The sequence below is a fragment of the Pleurodeles waltl genome, chromosome 7, assembly GCF_031143425.1.
Source record: "Pleurodeles waltl isolate 20211129_DDA chromosome 7, aPleWal1.hap1.20221129, whole genome shotgun sequence".
Classification (NCBI taxonomy): domain Eukaryota; kingdom Metazoa; phylum Chordata; class Amphibia; order Caudata; family Salamandridae; genus Pleurodeles; species Pleurodeles waltl.
Window position 1 is genome coordinate 786,070,840 of NC_090446.1, and position 15,746 is coordinate 786,086,585.

At 43.6% G+C, this 15,746-nt stretch overlaps 1 protein-coding gene across 4 annotated transcripts in view; it reads left to right on the plus strand.

Annotated features, from left to right (window-relative positions):
* Positions 1–15,746, plus strand: part of RUFY1 (RUN and FYVE domain containing 1) — a 475,292-nt gene that overhangs the window by 370,008 nt on the left and 89,538 nt on the right. For all 4 annotated transcript variants that reach the window (XM_069199306.1, XM_069199308.1, XM_069199309.1 and 1 more), the window contains one exon: positions 9,880–10,009. In XM_069199306.1, coding sequence (XP_069055407.1) covers positions 9,880–10,009 — 130 coding nt within the window. The remainder of the gene's footprint in view (positions 1–9,879; positions 10,010–15,746) is intronic.

Below are 15,746 nucleotides of genomic sequence, written 5' to 3' on the forward strand. Positions count from 1 at the left end.
ATGCATAGACGCAGGAAGTAGGGGTGCTGCGTGAGGGAGGTGTGTGTGTGTGTGTTTGGGCGGGGGGTGTGCAGCACCCCTCAAAAAAACACACTGGAATTCAAAATGTGAATGCGCAATAAAGATTCTTATGCAATATATGTTGACCATATTACATTTGTTGTGAGCTCAGAGACAAAGGTCAGACGCCAGGCCATGTCTTCTGACAAATTGCTGGTTATTTGGAAAATGAGTGTTCGGTGGCATGTGTAGCTGCAGATACACATGCTGTGCATAGTCCGCCGTCTGGTGTTGGGTCGGAGTGTTACAAGTTGTTTTTCTTCAAAGAAGTCTTTTCGAGTCACGAGACCGAGGTTCCATTGCGCATGGGCGTCGACTCCATCTTAGATTGTTTTTTTTCCGCCATCGGGTTCGGACGTGTTCCTTTTCGCTCCGTGTTTCGGGTCGGAAAGTTAGTCAGAATCAACGGAAAATTCGTCGGTATTGTTTCGTTCGATATCGGGATAGTTAGGGCAAATCAACACCGAGCCTTAAAGAGCTCCGGTAACCCTTCGGGTATTTTCGATCCCCCGTCGGGGCCTGGTCGGCCCGACCGCGTGCAACATCGAGACTGATGGAACGGACCCCGTTCCAATTCTGTCCTAAATGCCACAGTAAATATCCTTAAACAGACCAACATTTGGTCTGTAACTTGTGCCTGTCCCCCGAGCACAAGGAAGAGTCGTGTGAGGCCTGTCGCGCGTTTCGGTCGAGAAAAACACTCAGACACCGAAGAGCCAGGAGGTTGCAGATGGCTTCCACGCCGACAGGACAACAAGGGTTCGAGGAGGAGGAAGAAGAAGAAACTTTCTCCATCCGCAAATCGGATTCCAAAGAATTCGACGTCGACGAGCAACCAACCGTGAGTAAGACGTCGAAAGAAAGATCACACGACAAAACAGACAAAGCCCAGGGGACGCCACTGCCAACAGGCCATGGCATAACCCATAAAGTAGGTGACCGTCCATCGGCACCGAAAAAGGGCGAGCTGGTGCCGAAGTCGTCCGACTCAGGTCGAGACACAGGCACGCAACACTCTCGGGACCGAGAGAGTGGTGCAGAAAAGGCTCGACACCGAGATAGCGGCACCGAAGCTACTCGACACAGAGACAGCGGCACCGAAGCTGCTCGGCACAGAGATAGCGGCACCGAAGATGGTCGGCACTGAGAGGCCAAGACACCGAAAAAGAGAAAGATCTTGTCGGAGCCGAAAACAACTAAAGACACGGTTTCGGTGCCAAAACACCTGGCAACCGAACCAAAAACCAGTTCCTACTCAGAGGAACAATTACTGTCCTCCCAACTAAAAAGACACAGATTTGAGGAGGAATTACAAACTACAGAGGTAGATCACACGCAAAAGCGGATCTTTATCCAAAGGGGTACAGGGAAAATCAGCACTCTTCCCCCAATCAGAAGGAAAAGGAAACTTGACTTCCAGCAACAAGACAAGCCACCACAAGCAAAGGTGGTAAAGAGGGTAACTCCACCACCCTCTCCACCACAGTCAACTCATTTATCACCGGCACAGACTCCACCACAATCACCAGCTCATACCACCATGAGCCAGGATGATCATGAAGCATGGGACCTCTATGATGCTCCAGTATCGGACAATAGTCCAGAGTCGTACCCAACTAAACCCTCACCACCTGAGGACAGTACAGCATATGCACAGGTGGTAGCTAGGGCAGCCGAATTTCATAATGTATCTCTACATTCGGAGCCTATTGAGGATGACTTCCTCTTTAACACCCTGTCCTCCACCCACAGCCATTATCAAAGCCTTCCCATGCTCCCGGGAATGCTAAGGCACGCTAAACAGATTTTCAAGGAGCCTGTTAAAAGCAGAGCAATAACTCCAAGGGTGGAGAAAAAATACAAGGCACCGCCCACAGACCCTGCTTTTATTACATCACAACTGACACCAGATTCAGTAGTCGTAGGAGCAGCTCGTAAAAGAGCCAACTCGCAGACATCAGGCGACGCACCACCTCCGGACAAGGAGAGCCGCAAGTTTGATGCAGCTGGGAAAAGGGTTGCAGCACAAGCTGCAAATCAGTGGCGCATCGCCAACTCGCAAGCACTCCTAGCGCGATACGACAGGGCCCATTGGGACGAGATGCAGCATCTCATCGAGCATCTCATCGAGCACCTCCCCAAAGAATTCCAGAAACGAGCGAAACAAGTGGTTGAAGAGGGGAAAAATATCTCCAACAACCAAATACGTTCTTCTATGGATGCAGCAGATACAGCTGCAAGAACAATAAATACTGCTGTGACAATAAGGAGGCACGCATGGCTGCGCACATCTGGCTTCAAACCTGAGATACAACAGGCAGTGCTCAATATGCCGTTCAATGAACAGCAATTGTTTGGCCCAGAAGTGGACACTGCAATTGAAAAATTAAAGAAGGACACTGACACAGCCAAAGCCATGGGCGCACTCTATTCCCCGCAGGGCAGAGGCACATTTGGCACATTTCGCAAAACAACTTTCAGAGGAGGGTTTCGAGGTCAAGCCACAGAAGCCAGACCTCACAAACAAGACCACCTACCTACCAGGGACAATATCAAAGGGGTGGCTTTCGAGGCCAATACAGAGCGGGCCAATTCCCAAGAAACCGGGGAAAGTTTCAAGGTCCCAAAACCCCACAAAATGAACAGTGACTCACAGGTCACACAACCCCTTCACACAACACCAGTGGGGGGAAGACTAAGCCAGTTCCACAAATCATGGGAGGAAATAACAACAGACATTTGGGTCTTAGCAATTATCCAACATGCTTATTGCATAGAATTTCTCCAACTCCCTCCAAACGTCCCACCGAAAACACACAATATGTCAAAACAGCATATAGACCTTCTAGGACTAGAAGTTCAAGCATTACTGCAAAAAGACGCAATAGAATTAGTACCAAAAACACAAAAGAACACAGGAGTTTACTCACTGTACTTTCTAATACCGAAAAAGGACAAAAGTCTGAGACCAATATTAGATCTCAGAACACTAAGCACCTACATCAAATCAGACCACTTTCACATGGTCACGTTACAAGACGTAATACCACTACTGAAACAGCAAGACTACATGACAACGTTAGATCTAAAAGACGCGTATTTCCATATACCGATACATCCCTCGCACAGGAAATACCTAAGGTTCGTATTCAAAGGAATACATTACCAATTCAAAGTGTTGCCATTCGGAATAACAACAGCACCAAGAGTCTTTACAAAAGACTAGCAGTAGTAGCTGCACATATCAGGAGGCAGCAAATACACGTGTTCCCGTACCTAGAGGATTGGTTAATCAAAACCAACTCGCTAACAAAGTGTTCACACCACACTGATTATGTTATACAAACCCTTTACAAACTGGGTTTCTCCATCAACTATGCAAAGTCACACCTTTTGCCGTGTCAAACACAGCAATACTTAGGAGCGACAATCAACACAACAAAAGGGATAGCCACTCCAAGTCCACAAAGGGTTCAAAATTTTCACAAGGTGATACAAGCTATGTATCCAACACAAAAGATACACGCAAAGATGGTATTAAAACTCCTAGGCATGATGTCCTCATGCATAGCCATTGTCCCAAACGCAAGATTGCACATGCGGCCCTTACAACAGTGCCTAGCATCACAATGGTCACATGCACAGGGTCAACTTCTAGATCTGGTGTTGATAGACCGCCAAACATACATCTCGCTTCTATGGTGGAACAGTACAAATTTAAACGAAGGGCGGCCTTTCCGAGACCCAGTGCCACAATACGTGATAACAACAGATGCTTCCATGACAGGGTGGGGAGCACACCTCAATCAACACAGCATCCAAGGACAATGGGACGTACATCAAAGAAAGTTTCATATAAATCACCTAGAATTGTTAGCAGTATTTCTAGCGTTGAAAGCATTCCAACCAATGATAACCCACAAATACATTCTTGTCAAAACAGACAACATGACGACAATGTATTATTTAAACAAACAGGGTGGAACACACTCGACACAGTTGTGTCTCCTAACACAAAAAATATGGCATTGGGCAATTCACAACCACATTCGCCTAATAGCACAGTTTATTCCAGGGATCCAGAACCAGCTAGCAGGCAATCTCTCTCGGGATCACCAACAGGTCCACAAATGGGAAATTCACCCCCAAATCCTGAACACTTACTTCCAAATTTGGGGAACACCTCAAATAGATCTATTTGCAACAAAAGAAAACGCAAAATGCCAAAACTTCGCATCCAGGTACCCACACCGGCAATCTCAAGGCAATGCTCTATGGATGAATTGGTCAGGGATATTTGCGTACGCTTTTCCCCCTCTCCCTCTCCTTCCATATCTAGTAAACAGATTGAGTCAAAACAAACTCAAACTCATATTAATAGCACCAACATGGGCAAGACAACCTTGGTATACCACACTACTAGACCTGTCAGTAGTACCTCATGTCAAACTACCCAACAGGCCAGATCTGTTAACACAACACAAACAACAGATCAGGCATCCAAACCCAGCATCGCTGAATCTAGCAATTTGGCTCCTGAAATCCTAGAATTTGGACACTTAAACCTCACACAAGAGTGTATGGAGGTCATAAAACAAGCTAGAAGACCATCCACTAGACACTGCTATGCAAGTAAATGGAAAAGATGTGTTTGTTACTGCCATAATAATCAAGTCCAACCATTGCATGCATCTCCAAAAGATGTAGTAGGATATTTACTACATTTACAAAAATCAAATCTAGCTTTCTCTTCCATAAAAATACATCTTGCAGCAATATCTGCTTACCTGCAGATTACTCATTCAACTTCCCTATTTAGAATACCTGTCATTAAAGCGTTTATGGAGGGCCTAAAGAGAATTATACCACCAAGGACACCACCTGTTCCTTCATGGAACCTCAACATTGTCTTAACAAGGCTCATGGGTCCACCTTTCGAACCCATGCATTCTTGTGAAATGCAATACTTAACGTGGAAAGTTGCATTTCTCATTGCCATCACATCTCTAAGAAGAGTAAGTGAAATACAGGCGTTTACCATACAAGAACCATTTATTCAAATACACAAAAATAAGGTCGTTCTAAGAACAAATCCAAAATTCTTACCAAAGGTTATCTCACCGTTCCACTTAAACCAAACAGTGGAATTACCAGTGTTCTTCCCACAGCCAGATTCAATAGCTGAAAGAGCACTACATACATTAGACATCAAGAGAGCGCTAATGTACTACATTGACAGGACAAAACAAATTAGGAAGACAAAACAACTATTTATTGCCTTCCAAAAACCTCATACAGGAAATCCAATTTCAAAACAAGGTATCGCCAGATGGATAGTAAAGTGCATCCAAACCTGCTATCTTAAAGCAAAGAGAGAACTGCCTATTACACCAAAGGCACACTCAACAAGAAAGAAAGGTGCTACTATGGCCTTTCTAGGAAATATTCCAATGACCGAAATATGTAAGGCAGCAACATGGTCTACGCCTCATACATTTACTAAACACTACTGTGTAGATGTGTTATCTGCACAACAGGCCACAGTAGGTCAAGCCGTACTAAGAACTTTATTTCAAACTACTTCCACTCCTACAGGCTGAACCACCGCTTTTGGGGAGATAACTGCTTACTAGTCTATGCACAGCATGTGTATCTGCAGCTACACATGCCACCGAACGGAAAATGTCACTTACCCAGTGTACATCTGTTCGTGGCATTAGTCGCTGCAGATTCACATGCGCCCACCCTCCTCCCTGGGAGCCTGTAGCCGTTTAGAAGTAGATCTTGAACATTTGTACATTTGTAAATATATTACATTAAACCTTCATTTTGTACATACGTATTTATTCCATTGCATGGGCACTATTATTAGCATACACAACTCCTACCTCACCCTCTGCGGGGAAAACAATCTAAGATGGAGTCGACGCCCATGCGCAATGGAACCGAAGTGGGAGGAGTCCCTCGGTCGCGTGACTCGAAAAGACTTCTTCGAAGAAAAACAACTTGTAACACTCCGACCAAACACCAGACGGCGGACTATGCACAGCATGTGAATCTGCAGCGACTAATGCCACGAAGAGATGTACACTGGGTAAGTGACATTTTCCTTACTTTTATTTAACTGAGTGCAAAGTGGGAGGATTTTGTAAAAGTGATTTGGGTGACAATCTCCCTGAGCTACTGTAAGTGAAAGAAATGTTTGTAGAATGTTAGTTTTTTTTCTAACACACCACAGAATTAAAAAAACATGCAAATGAACTATTTAATATTTCAAACTATATCATAAATTAGGAAAAAACAAATGCACTTTTTTTCTTTCTTTTCTGAAATATGATGGAAGCAAAGATTTTAATGGGATCAAAACAAATCATGGCACCTGGCGATGCGCAAATGATAAATATTTACTGAAAACGGATTTCCACACATTATCGTTTGTGCACTACATATTGTTAGCATTGCACGTCATTGTAAATTTAGTGGTGTTTTCCACAGAGAATGTGCGGTCTGTAAATGACAGTGCCCTACCTCATCAGTGCTCCAGTGCGCACCACTTGCTACATACTAAACTCTTACCACTCTCCTCCTGAATGAGCGAGGCACATTTGCTACACTTGTCACACTTTGTGTGATGCTTGGATTTTTCACAATCCCAGTGAATTAAGTGATATAACATTAATGTCAGCAGCGCCCACTGAGAAAATTGTTCCAGCACCTAGGCTTTGAGCTTCCTCTGGTGTGGAAGATGCTTTAGGTTAACCTCCTCTGATAAATTTCCGGAGGAGTCATTCACAGGCTAATTGAAAGGTCACGTCACACACGCAACGGAACTATCTAAGGCTGCCGGAAGCCTATGGTACTGAACGTGCACCCGTGCTGCAGGACCTACTGGCTGTCACTTTTCATAGACGCCCGTTTGTAATTCAGCACCCGAGAATGTTGGGCCTCTTAATATTAGTATTTCAGACCACATGAACAGAAAGCAACCAACCACAGATCATCATGAAGGACTGCTTGCATATCCGTGTAACAGTCAACCAAATAACATGTGAGAAAAGCGCTGATGCTCTTATGTGATCTTTCTGTACAATCTATTTATCAATATGATATTTTGATTCCAAGTTAGTGTGTATAAGCTATGAGTACGGTGTGTGTTTCTTTTGTTGTTATTAGTGCCTGCTGGTCTAGAAGTATTTGGGGCATATCGCCAGTAGTTTATTCAGTGATTAGCAGAGCCCCCTAAGATCAGAAGTGATAAGAGAATGGTGTGTGTGTTAGTACTAAATCCTAACAAATGGACCAGGCAGTAAAACAAGTTTCACTGAAAAAGGGTTGCTTAGAGCAGTAAGTATATACAATTGTTTAAGATTTCTCCTGGGGAGAACAGTATGAAGTGAAACTGAATAATCAAGGTTCGGATATTTTAAAACATAATGCAACAGTTTTAGACCAAGAATAATACACGTAAGGTTGAAGACAGCATTGGTGCAAATTAACATCATTAGAAAGGAGGCTAAATGCAGTGATGAATCAAAAGAAAGTAAGGAGTCATAACAGGAGCCAGTGTTTAATAAAAACCAAAGAAAGCTGGTAAACAGAATTCAAGAAGGCCAAAGGGAAAAGCACTAAATCCTGTCATAGTGTAGCGTTATCTTGATCCTGCAGTATTGAATTAACCCTATAACTGACAGCAGCAATAGCAATGGAAGATGAGCAATTTACAACTAGGTGTAGAAACAAGCATTAGCAAAGCCAATAGGCCTTGTTTTTGCAAGAGCTGTTGGTTTTAGCCCATATTGTTCACCAGCGTGGCTGCTTTTCAGCATGGCTAAAAGTTAGTGATATAGAGCAGAGTGGTGTGGGGTGTTGTAGAGTGGAATAGTAAAGAGTGGAGTAGAGTGTTGTAGAGTGTAGTGGCAGAGAGTGTTGTGTATCGGAGTGGCATGATGTGGAGTCATGTACAGTGGCATACACTGGACTGGCATAGAGTAGAGTGGACTGGCGTAGAGTGCATTGGTATAGTGTTGCAGAGTATAGTGGCGTAGAGTGCAATGGCATTGAATTCAGCTGCGTACAATGCAGCGCCGGAGAATGCAGAACGCAGAGTGCTGCATAGTAGAGTGGAGTGATGCAGAGTGGAGTGGCATAGAATAGAGTGGTGCAGATCAGAGTGCAGTGGCATAGAGTAGTGGTGCAGAGTGGACTGGAGTAGAGTTGAGTGATGCAGAGGGCACTGGTGTAGTCGAGTGGTATGGAGTGGAGTAGCACTGAGTGTTCAGTGGCAGAGAGTACAGTGATGCAGAGTAGAGTGCAGTGGCATTGAGTGCAGTTGTGTAGAGTGTAGTGGTTAAGAGTAGAATGGCTAGCATGCAGAGGCATAGAGTGGAGTGGTGTAGAGTGCAGTGGTGTAGAGTAGATTGTTTCAGAGTAGAGTGGAGTGGTACAGGGTAGAGTGTAGTTGTGTAGAGTGGCATAAAGTGTAGTGGCGTAGAGTGGTGTAAAGTGCAGTGGCATAGAGTGCAGTGGTGCAGAGTAGATTAGAGTTGCATATAGTGGATTGGTGTAGAGTGCAGGGGCATGGCGTTGAGTGTTACAAAGTAAAGTGCATTGGCCTCGAGTGTATGGGCATAGAGTGCAGTGGCAGTGAGTGCAGTGGTATAGAGTGGAGTTGTGCAGTGTAGATTGGTGTGGCCTAGACTGGAGTGGTGTAGAGTGCAGTGGTGAAGTGCAGTGGTGTAGAGTGGTGAAGAGTACATTGGCATAGAGTAGTCTGGTACAAGGGTAGAGTAGAGTAGAGAGGCAAATCCTGAAGTGGCGTGGAGTGATGCAGGGTAGAGTTGAGTGGTGTTGTAGCTCACTGCCATTACAGACAACACGTTTTCAGTGGAAATTACTTTTACATTTGCACAGACATACATAAAACTATACAGTGCACAGACGAAAATGTTTATAAATTGCATCACTTAGTTCAATGATTCGTTTTGATCATATTAAACATTTGTTTCCAACACACTTCAGAAATAAAAAATGTGCTCCATTAATGTGAAGTATTTACACATTTCATTTAAATGTTGTTGTGTGCTAGAAAAAAACTCTTTCCTCTCTCCATTGTCCAGTAAGATTTTAACAAATCCTCTCACTTTAAAGTCAGAGAAAGAAAAGTAAACAAGTGCCCTTGGAAGACAACACCTGACATTTGACCTTGGTCCTTGAATACACAGCAAATGTGACAAGATAAGAACAAGGTTTAAAGGCCTTTTAACAGAAAGTGAATTTGTGAAATACAGAAAACACAGTTTAGGCGACAGGAAGGAAGAACTGAACTTGGAGAGCTTAAAGCATATAAATTCAGCAAATGGAAAGCCAGAAAGTGTGAGTCACATATCACAAAGCCAATGGTAATCAATGAGCTGAATACATTCCTATGTTTAACTTACTGAAAGTCCCCAAGATGTCTTTAGCAAACCAGGCAGCTGCACTGTCTGGTAGGCTGTGACAGGCAGCCACTGCCCATACTACCAGGAGCAAAATCAGGTAGCAAAGGAAAACTTTTTAGGAGGCTTCACTGAACCACCATTATTGTAACACATCATGCTTTTCTTTAAGTCACCCCATAGACAAGTAGATTATAACTTTGGATCCCTTGGTGCCTCACGAAGGGATGCATAAATATAATCTCCTCTTCACAACATCCTATCTAACATTGAGGAATAATCATTATGAGTAACTCAACATCAATGTTTTTAAGTGACATTATCTCTACTATTACTAAAAGGTAATACTACCCGTTTTCCTTTTTTTTTTTTTTTACTCTAACAGCTCCAGCCTGGATACAATGTTGAAATGTGAAAAAGAACTTCGTCAGAATTTGCAGCATGAGTTACAACAAGAAAAAGAAGCTACCAACGTCCTTAGAACTGAGCTACAACAAGTGCCAGGGTTAAAAAAGGTAAAGGTGTTGATCAGAAGTTAACAAGTTTTCTATGTGCAGAAAGTATTTTGTATACAAAAACCAAAAACACATAGAATCTGCAGAAATGCCTTTGCAATAAAAAATACAAAGCGATGTGAGCAGATTTAAAGAAAAGTTTAAAGTTGTAAAAGATCATCTTAACCTTCTTGTTAAATATTTTGTGGTGGGATGCGTTACAAGAAGCAAGATTGGCGACAGGATGTGTTAACCCATATCTCTGCTATCCCCTGCAATGTCCTACCATATCCTGGCTGTATTTGAGCAAAAAATACATATTGCCTTCAGAGGCCTATGGCAGAAGATATTTTTTTTAAAAAGCTAGAAGTCGACTAGATTGATGTGCAGTTGAGATTTTGTTTGGCAGCTCTTATAAAGATCCAGTCTCATGAGTGGAGTGGTGAGACTGGGCTACATCAGAGAGACAGCCAGTCTGCAGAGAGGATTATCAGCAGACCAAGGAAATCTTATCCTTGGCAGCCTTGATCTGGCACTGCCCGCAATGAAATGATCGTCACTTTCCCTCCATATTACCTGGAGTAAGGTAAGGCAGTTAGGTGGCTGGTGAAGTGGCACAAAATGTCTGAGGCCTGCATTGCTAGATAGTCAGCGCAGATGTTGGCCCGGTGTGATGGTGAGTGTAGACCCAAACCATGGGCCAGTGTACAGTGGCAGAAACAGTCCTACTGGCCAAGGGTGCTGTAACAATCCTGAATGAGAGTTTTGGAGGTGGGTGGAGATTGTGAGACCTGTCCAGTGCATGGGACTGGATAGTGTAGGCCAAGATTACCTGGTGAATAGTTGGAACTGAGGGAATGTCACAGTTGGTGCGGCTGGAGGAACTTTGCATGGCGTACTTTGGCATGGAATGGCATATGGCACTGAAATGAAGCTGTTGCTTTATAGGAGGGGACATTAAAAACACAGCTTTGCAATGACTCTCTAGGTTTGGCTTCACACACATAGATGGCTGCATCCATCATTTGATTAAGCAGCTGGGCGTGCCCTGCAGTGCAGTGCAGTGCAGCTTGAAGCGTACTCAGACAATTGGCTACTTGAACTGGTGAGGCCCTCCCAGAGACCCTTCCAGAGACAGAATAGTGTCAGTGAGCATGAGGGCAGACAATGTGTTGGATTCTTGGCAGGGTGCATAGCTCTGCTGTTATTCTGATGAATTGTGGGCTGCAGGTCTGGTGCTTTCTTGCCAACATCGTTTTGTGTAGCACAAAATGTTTGAGGAAAGGACTGGAGCTGAACCAACAATAAGAGAGGTTGTGGCTGTAAGGTACCTACAAATAGGCAGGTTCAGGAAAGATGTGAGCTAAATCAACCCAAGACAACAAAATAGATCAGCATACTGAAACAGTTGGTGGAAGAAGGCCTGTGCAGTCGCAGTAGGCTTATCAAGATCAGTAAGGACTGGCTGGAGATTCGCAAACTCCTATCCTATAGGCCATTGTAATTTCCACAGCAGCCCTAGACACTAAAATGGACACCATCTTAATGGATGTCAGTCTGGTGAAAGCTAGTCTTAGAAAAGTTCTGGAACCAGCGATAGAAACTGAAGGGGCGGTGGATCATCAAAAAAGCAACATGCACGAACTGCAGGGCAGTGTGAGAATGGTCACACACACATACACAACACAACACAACACACACACACAAAACACACACACAGTAGGGGATGGCGAGAGCCAATAGAGGGACAGTCGGCGCTTTGAGAGTTTGGGGACAAGTGTAGGGCCTGCCTGTAGTTCTCTTCCTGGAAGACTAGATACTGCACAAGGGACTTTCGGCATTATTCTGTATGGAATGTGCGCGCAGTGTGCTGACACACCTGTTGTTGCCAGAAGTCACACCATGGGTCGTGATTGCTCACTTTTTGAACTGCAGGGAAAGAGACATGACTATGCAGCATGTCCCAAAACAGGTGCCACGCAATAAGGAAACTGTACAATCCTGACCTTTCTGTATTATGCACCACAGATCTAGTTATGTTATGTTATTTCCACTTGATAAAGCACACCGGTATATCTCTGCACACCTCTAAGTAATCGTTTACCCCAGAGATGCAAAAGCTGTGAGCACTAAACTTTAAGTCCGTGCTCCTATATCCTTCCAAGCTAAAAGTCATATACAATGTAAAGTCAAATATGTTTTACTGCGCCGTAGGACATCCAGGGGTGGCTTGAATTGTGGCTTAACATGAAGCAGTTATGTGCTCTTGTGAGCCAGCATTCATCATACTGGCCTTCACAGGTGGAACAAATGCTTCAGGACATGGATAGGGAATGGGAGCTGTGGATTGCCAGCAGGCATATCACAGGACAAATGGGTGCAAGAAGATAGAACACTTGCGACAGACCTCTTAAAAAGACCAGAAACAGATCACAAAGCCTGGGAGTTGCAGCCTGAATAGGTAAGATGGAGTGAAACGTTTGATGAGTAGTGAGGGTAGCACAGCAAGAAAGATATGTTCCAGGAAATAAATGGGTTAGCTTAGTGATAAGGTGATGGTGGGTTTAAGATTTGCTTCTGTTTCACTGAATCAAGTGTTTACTTGTAATGGGGGGAGAGCGATGTGTGACTGTCATTAAATAGATGCATCTGACGATAGAAGAGGCAGAGAAAACTGTGCATAACATGGTGGGTAAAAACATAAATCATTGGTTTACCAAGCATATGCAAGAGAAGTGATGATATGGTGGCACCAAGAGTGTCCTTCAGGTGCAGCAGAGATGCCAGAATAGAATGTATATATTCAGTCTATATACTCCAGATGTGGAGGCCAGAACCTTTTTCTCAGAACCTGTTTACAGCAGCTTGCCTTAATTAGATGTTCCCTCATTGTGGTTGGGAGATATGAGTTGTGTGCTAGATGGTCAACAGGATAGGCAGCCTTTTAGCGCCAAGGCGTGAATGGAATGTAGAGTTGAATTGCTGTATATCTGTTGAGCATGAAACTGTATTGCTAAAGAAAATCCTTGTTATTTAGCCACCCACAACAACTACAGAAGATTGAATTAGGTGCTGATTTCACCAAGGGACCATCTCAAATACAAAACTGTGAAATACCATGGTTAATAGTTGCAACTGCATTCGAGTGCCCACCTGTCTATTACAACTAGAGGCATGACAAGATGGAGCCATAAGGAGCATATCCAGAATGTTATTTGAAGACGGATGTGGCAAAGCATTTACATGTGCAACAGAATGGGAGGTGATCAAGGTGGTGTTGCGGGAAGAATGCATGACTATGATATGCAGCACTAAGCTGAGATTGACACATCAGAAACAAATCTTAAGACTATAGATGCTGCCCATAAAGTGGAGAGACAAACAGATGTGGTGAAGGTGGGTAGGTAGACATGTAGAACATTTAGGCATAGACTCTTTGTGAAAGGCACAAACTTCGGTAATTTGCTAGCTTGATTGCTTTAGCAGGATGAGCCCCATACTGAATATCTAGGGCTTAGAGGAAGTAATGGTGTGACAGTTGATATGCAGGCTCCAGTACTGGCTGATATGCTGTTTGAGGTGTTCTAGGAGGGGTGAAGCTGCTCAATGCTTGCTGCTGCCAATGAGAGGGTTGGTCATAGTGATTTTACTGAAACTGGAGTGGGATCCTCAATATTGATGTTGACCACTGTCAATGCTTAATACTGATCTTATGGTGTTGACTAGAGTGCTGGCCAATAATCTGCTCATAGTTATGGAAACCTTGAAGCATTTGAACCAATGCTGATTTGTGTTCCAAAAGAACACGTTGAATTTGCAGCCGCTTACTTCTGTAATTCATAACTTTGACTTAGCAGAAGATCCTTTTGCTCTAGCTGTACTATATTAAAATCATTTGATACTATTAGGTGGTCTTTATGCTATGTGTACAGGAGAGAATGAAGTTTGGCCTTTTTTTTTTAGATGCATAAAACCTATATACAAAGCAAGGGCAAAAGTGAAAACTAAGTGATTGATGTGACAGTTGGTGTACAGATAGGGGATGCCAGGCAGGGCAGCCCTTTGCCCCGGCTCCTGTTGCTTTCAGGTAGACTGTTGGACTGTATTCCACAGTGGGCTCTGCAGGACAGATGTATAAAAGCGGGGGGCACCGCACAGGTTGTCTGGATATATGCCGATGACACATTAGTGTACCTGAGAGATCCAGTAGTGATGGTGTTGCTCATCTTGCAAGAACAGGAACATTTTGGGGCACTGTAGAGACATCAAACTAATTGGGACAAAACTGAATTGTTTCTCCTTAGTGAGTTGAAAGCGTTAGAGAGACAAAATTAACAGAAGTCGGCATTCAATGAAAGTCAGAATGCTTCCCGTACTTGGGTACTGAAGCGACGTACACTGCGAAAGAAAAGTATAAGCATAATCTGGGCAAAGTAGTGCAAGGCCTCAAAGTCAGTGACCTTTTGGGATGAATTGCTGCTATTAGTAATGGTTCAAGCATCACTGGCCAAAATTAACTTTTTAATAAGGTTCTTTATTCTGTACAAGGTGCAATGAATTATATGTGCGCAACTATCCAAAGACCTGGACCATTTGCTAATACAGGCAGGGAACTTAAGCAGGGTTAAGCTAGGAACAATGAAACTGGCCTGAGATATAGGGAGATTAAGGCTGCTAGACCAAGAACTTCATCATATGGTTTGGATTTGCAACATGCACTCAAATTGGAAAACGACAGGGAGTTGCATAACCCCTGAGCTGTCTTTATATTATGCGAGAAATGGGGAGATTATTGGAGTGCTTATATAAAGGGTTATTTTTAAATGGAATACGCAGTTATAGGTTTTTAAAGCTTTTCAAGAAATCAAAAAAGAAGGAGGGGTGGTGCAGTGGATGGATGGGGTCTGCCTTTCACCTGGAGACTTGAAGTGGCTTTCTTGCAATATACAAAGCTGGTGCAAATGGCCATAGAAATCTGGGTGGTATTCTCAGAGGTTCAAAAAATATCAGAAGCCCTTATGGAGGTGCTTAGCTTAATCTCTATTGGCAGGCTGGCTGCAAGCATATATGCAGCACAATGGACTGCAACATAAACAGAGGAGCCATGAGAATAGGACTGCCTGAGGCTTTTGTTATACAAGGAGAGGGAAAACGCATGCCATCAGGTAAAAGAACCTTAATGCAATTCTAGATGATAGCCAATGCAATTTACCTATCTGTGTGGAACACATATAACCTCTTTGAAGCTACATTAAATCTACCCTGAGAGCCCCCTGAGTTAGCCCAGTTTCTTGGAAAGTAATTTCTGCGTGATTTAGAGTTTAATGTACAGGTTACTCTTGCAGATTTGATGGAATACCCTGTCTGATAAAAATTCTTGGTCGACCTACATAACTTAGAGGTGGGCGGACACTAAGCTTTCCATCGACGGAGCCCTTGTTTGGAAAACTGCTGCCTAGAGCCCAACGGAGCAGGGGCTGCCCGAGGAAGGGCATTACCTTGTCTGTTCTGTTGAGGGTGGGTGGTGTCTGTTTTTTTCTTTCTATGTAAAACTTGCCAGTGAGAGATTGGAAAAAAAACATAAAGACCCTGACACCCTGGGAGAAAGCTCCCAAGTTGTGGGGGAATCATCTGTTTTTTTTCCATAAAAATCTCCCACTTTGGGAGCTTGTTTTTGAAAAACAAAAAACTATGGACTGTTTTGTGGACAACCGTCAAAAACAGCTGACGCCCACCAAACATTTTGTACCTTGAAGGG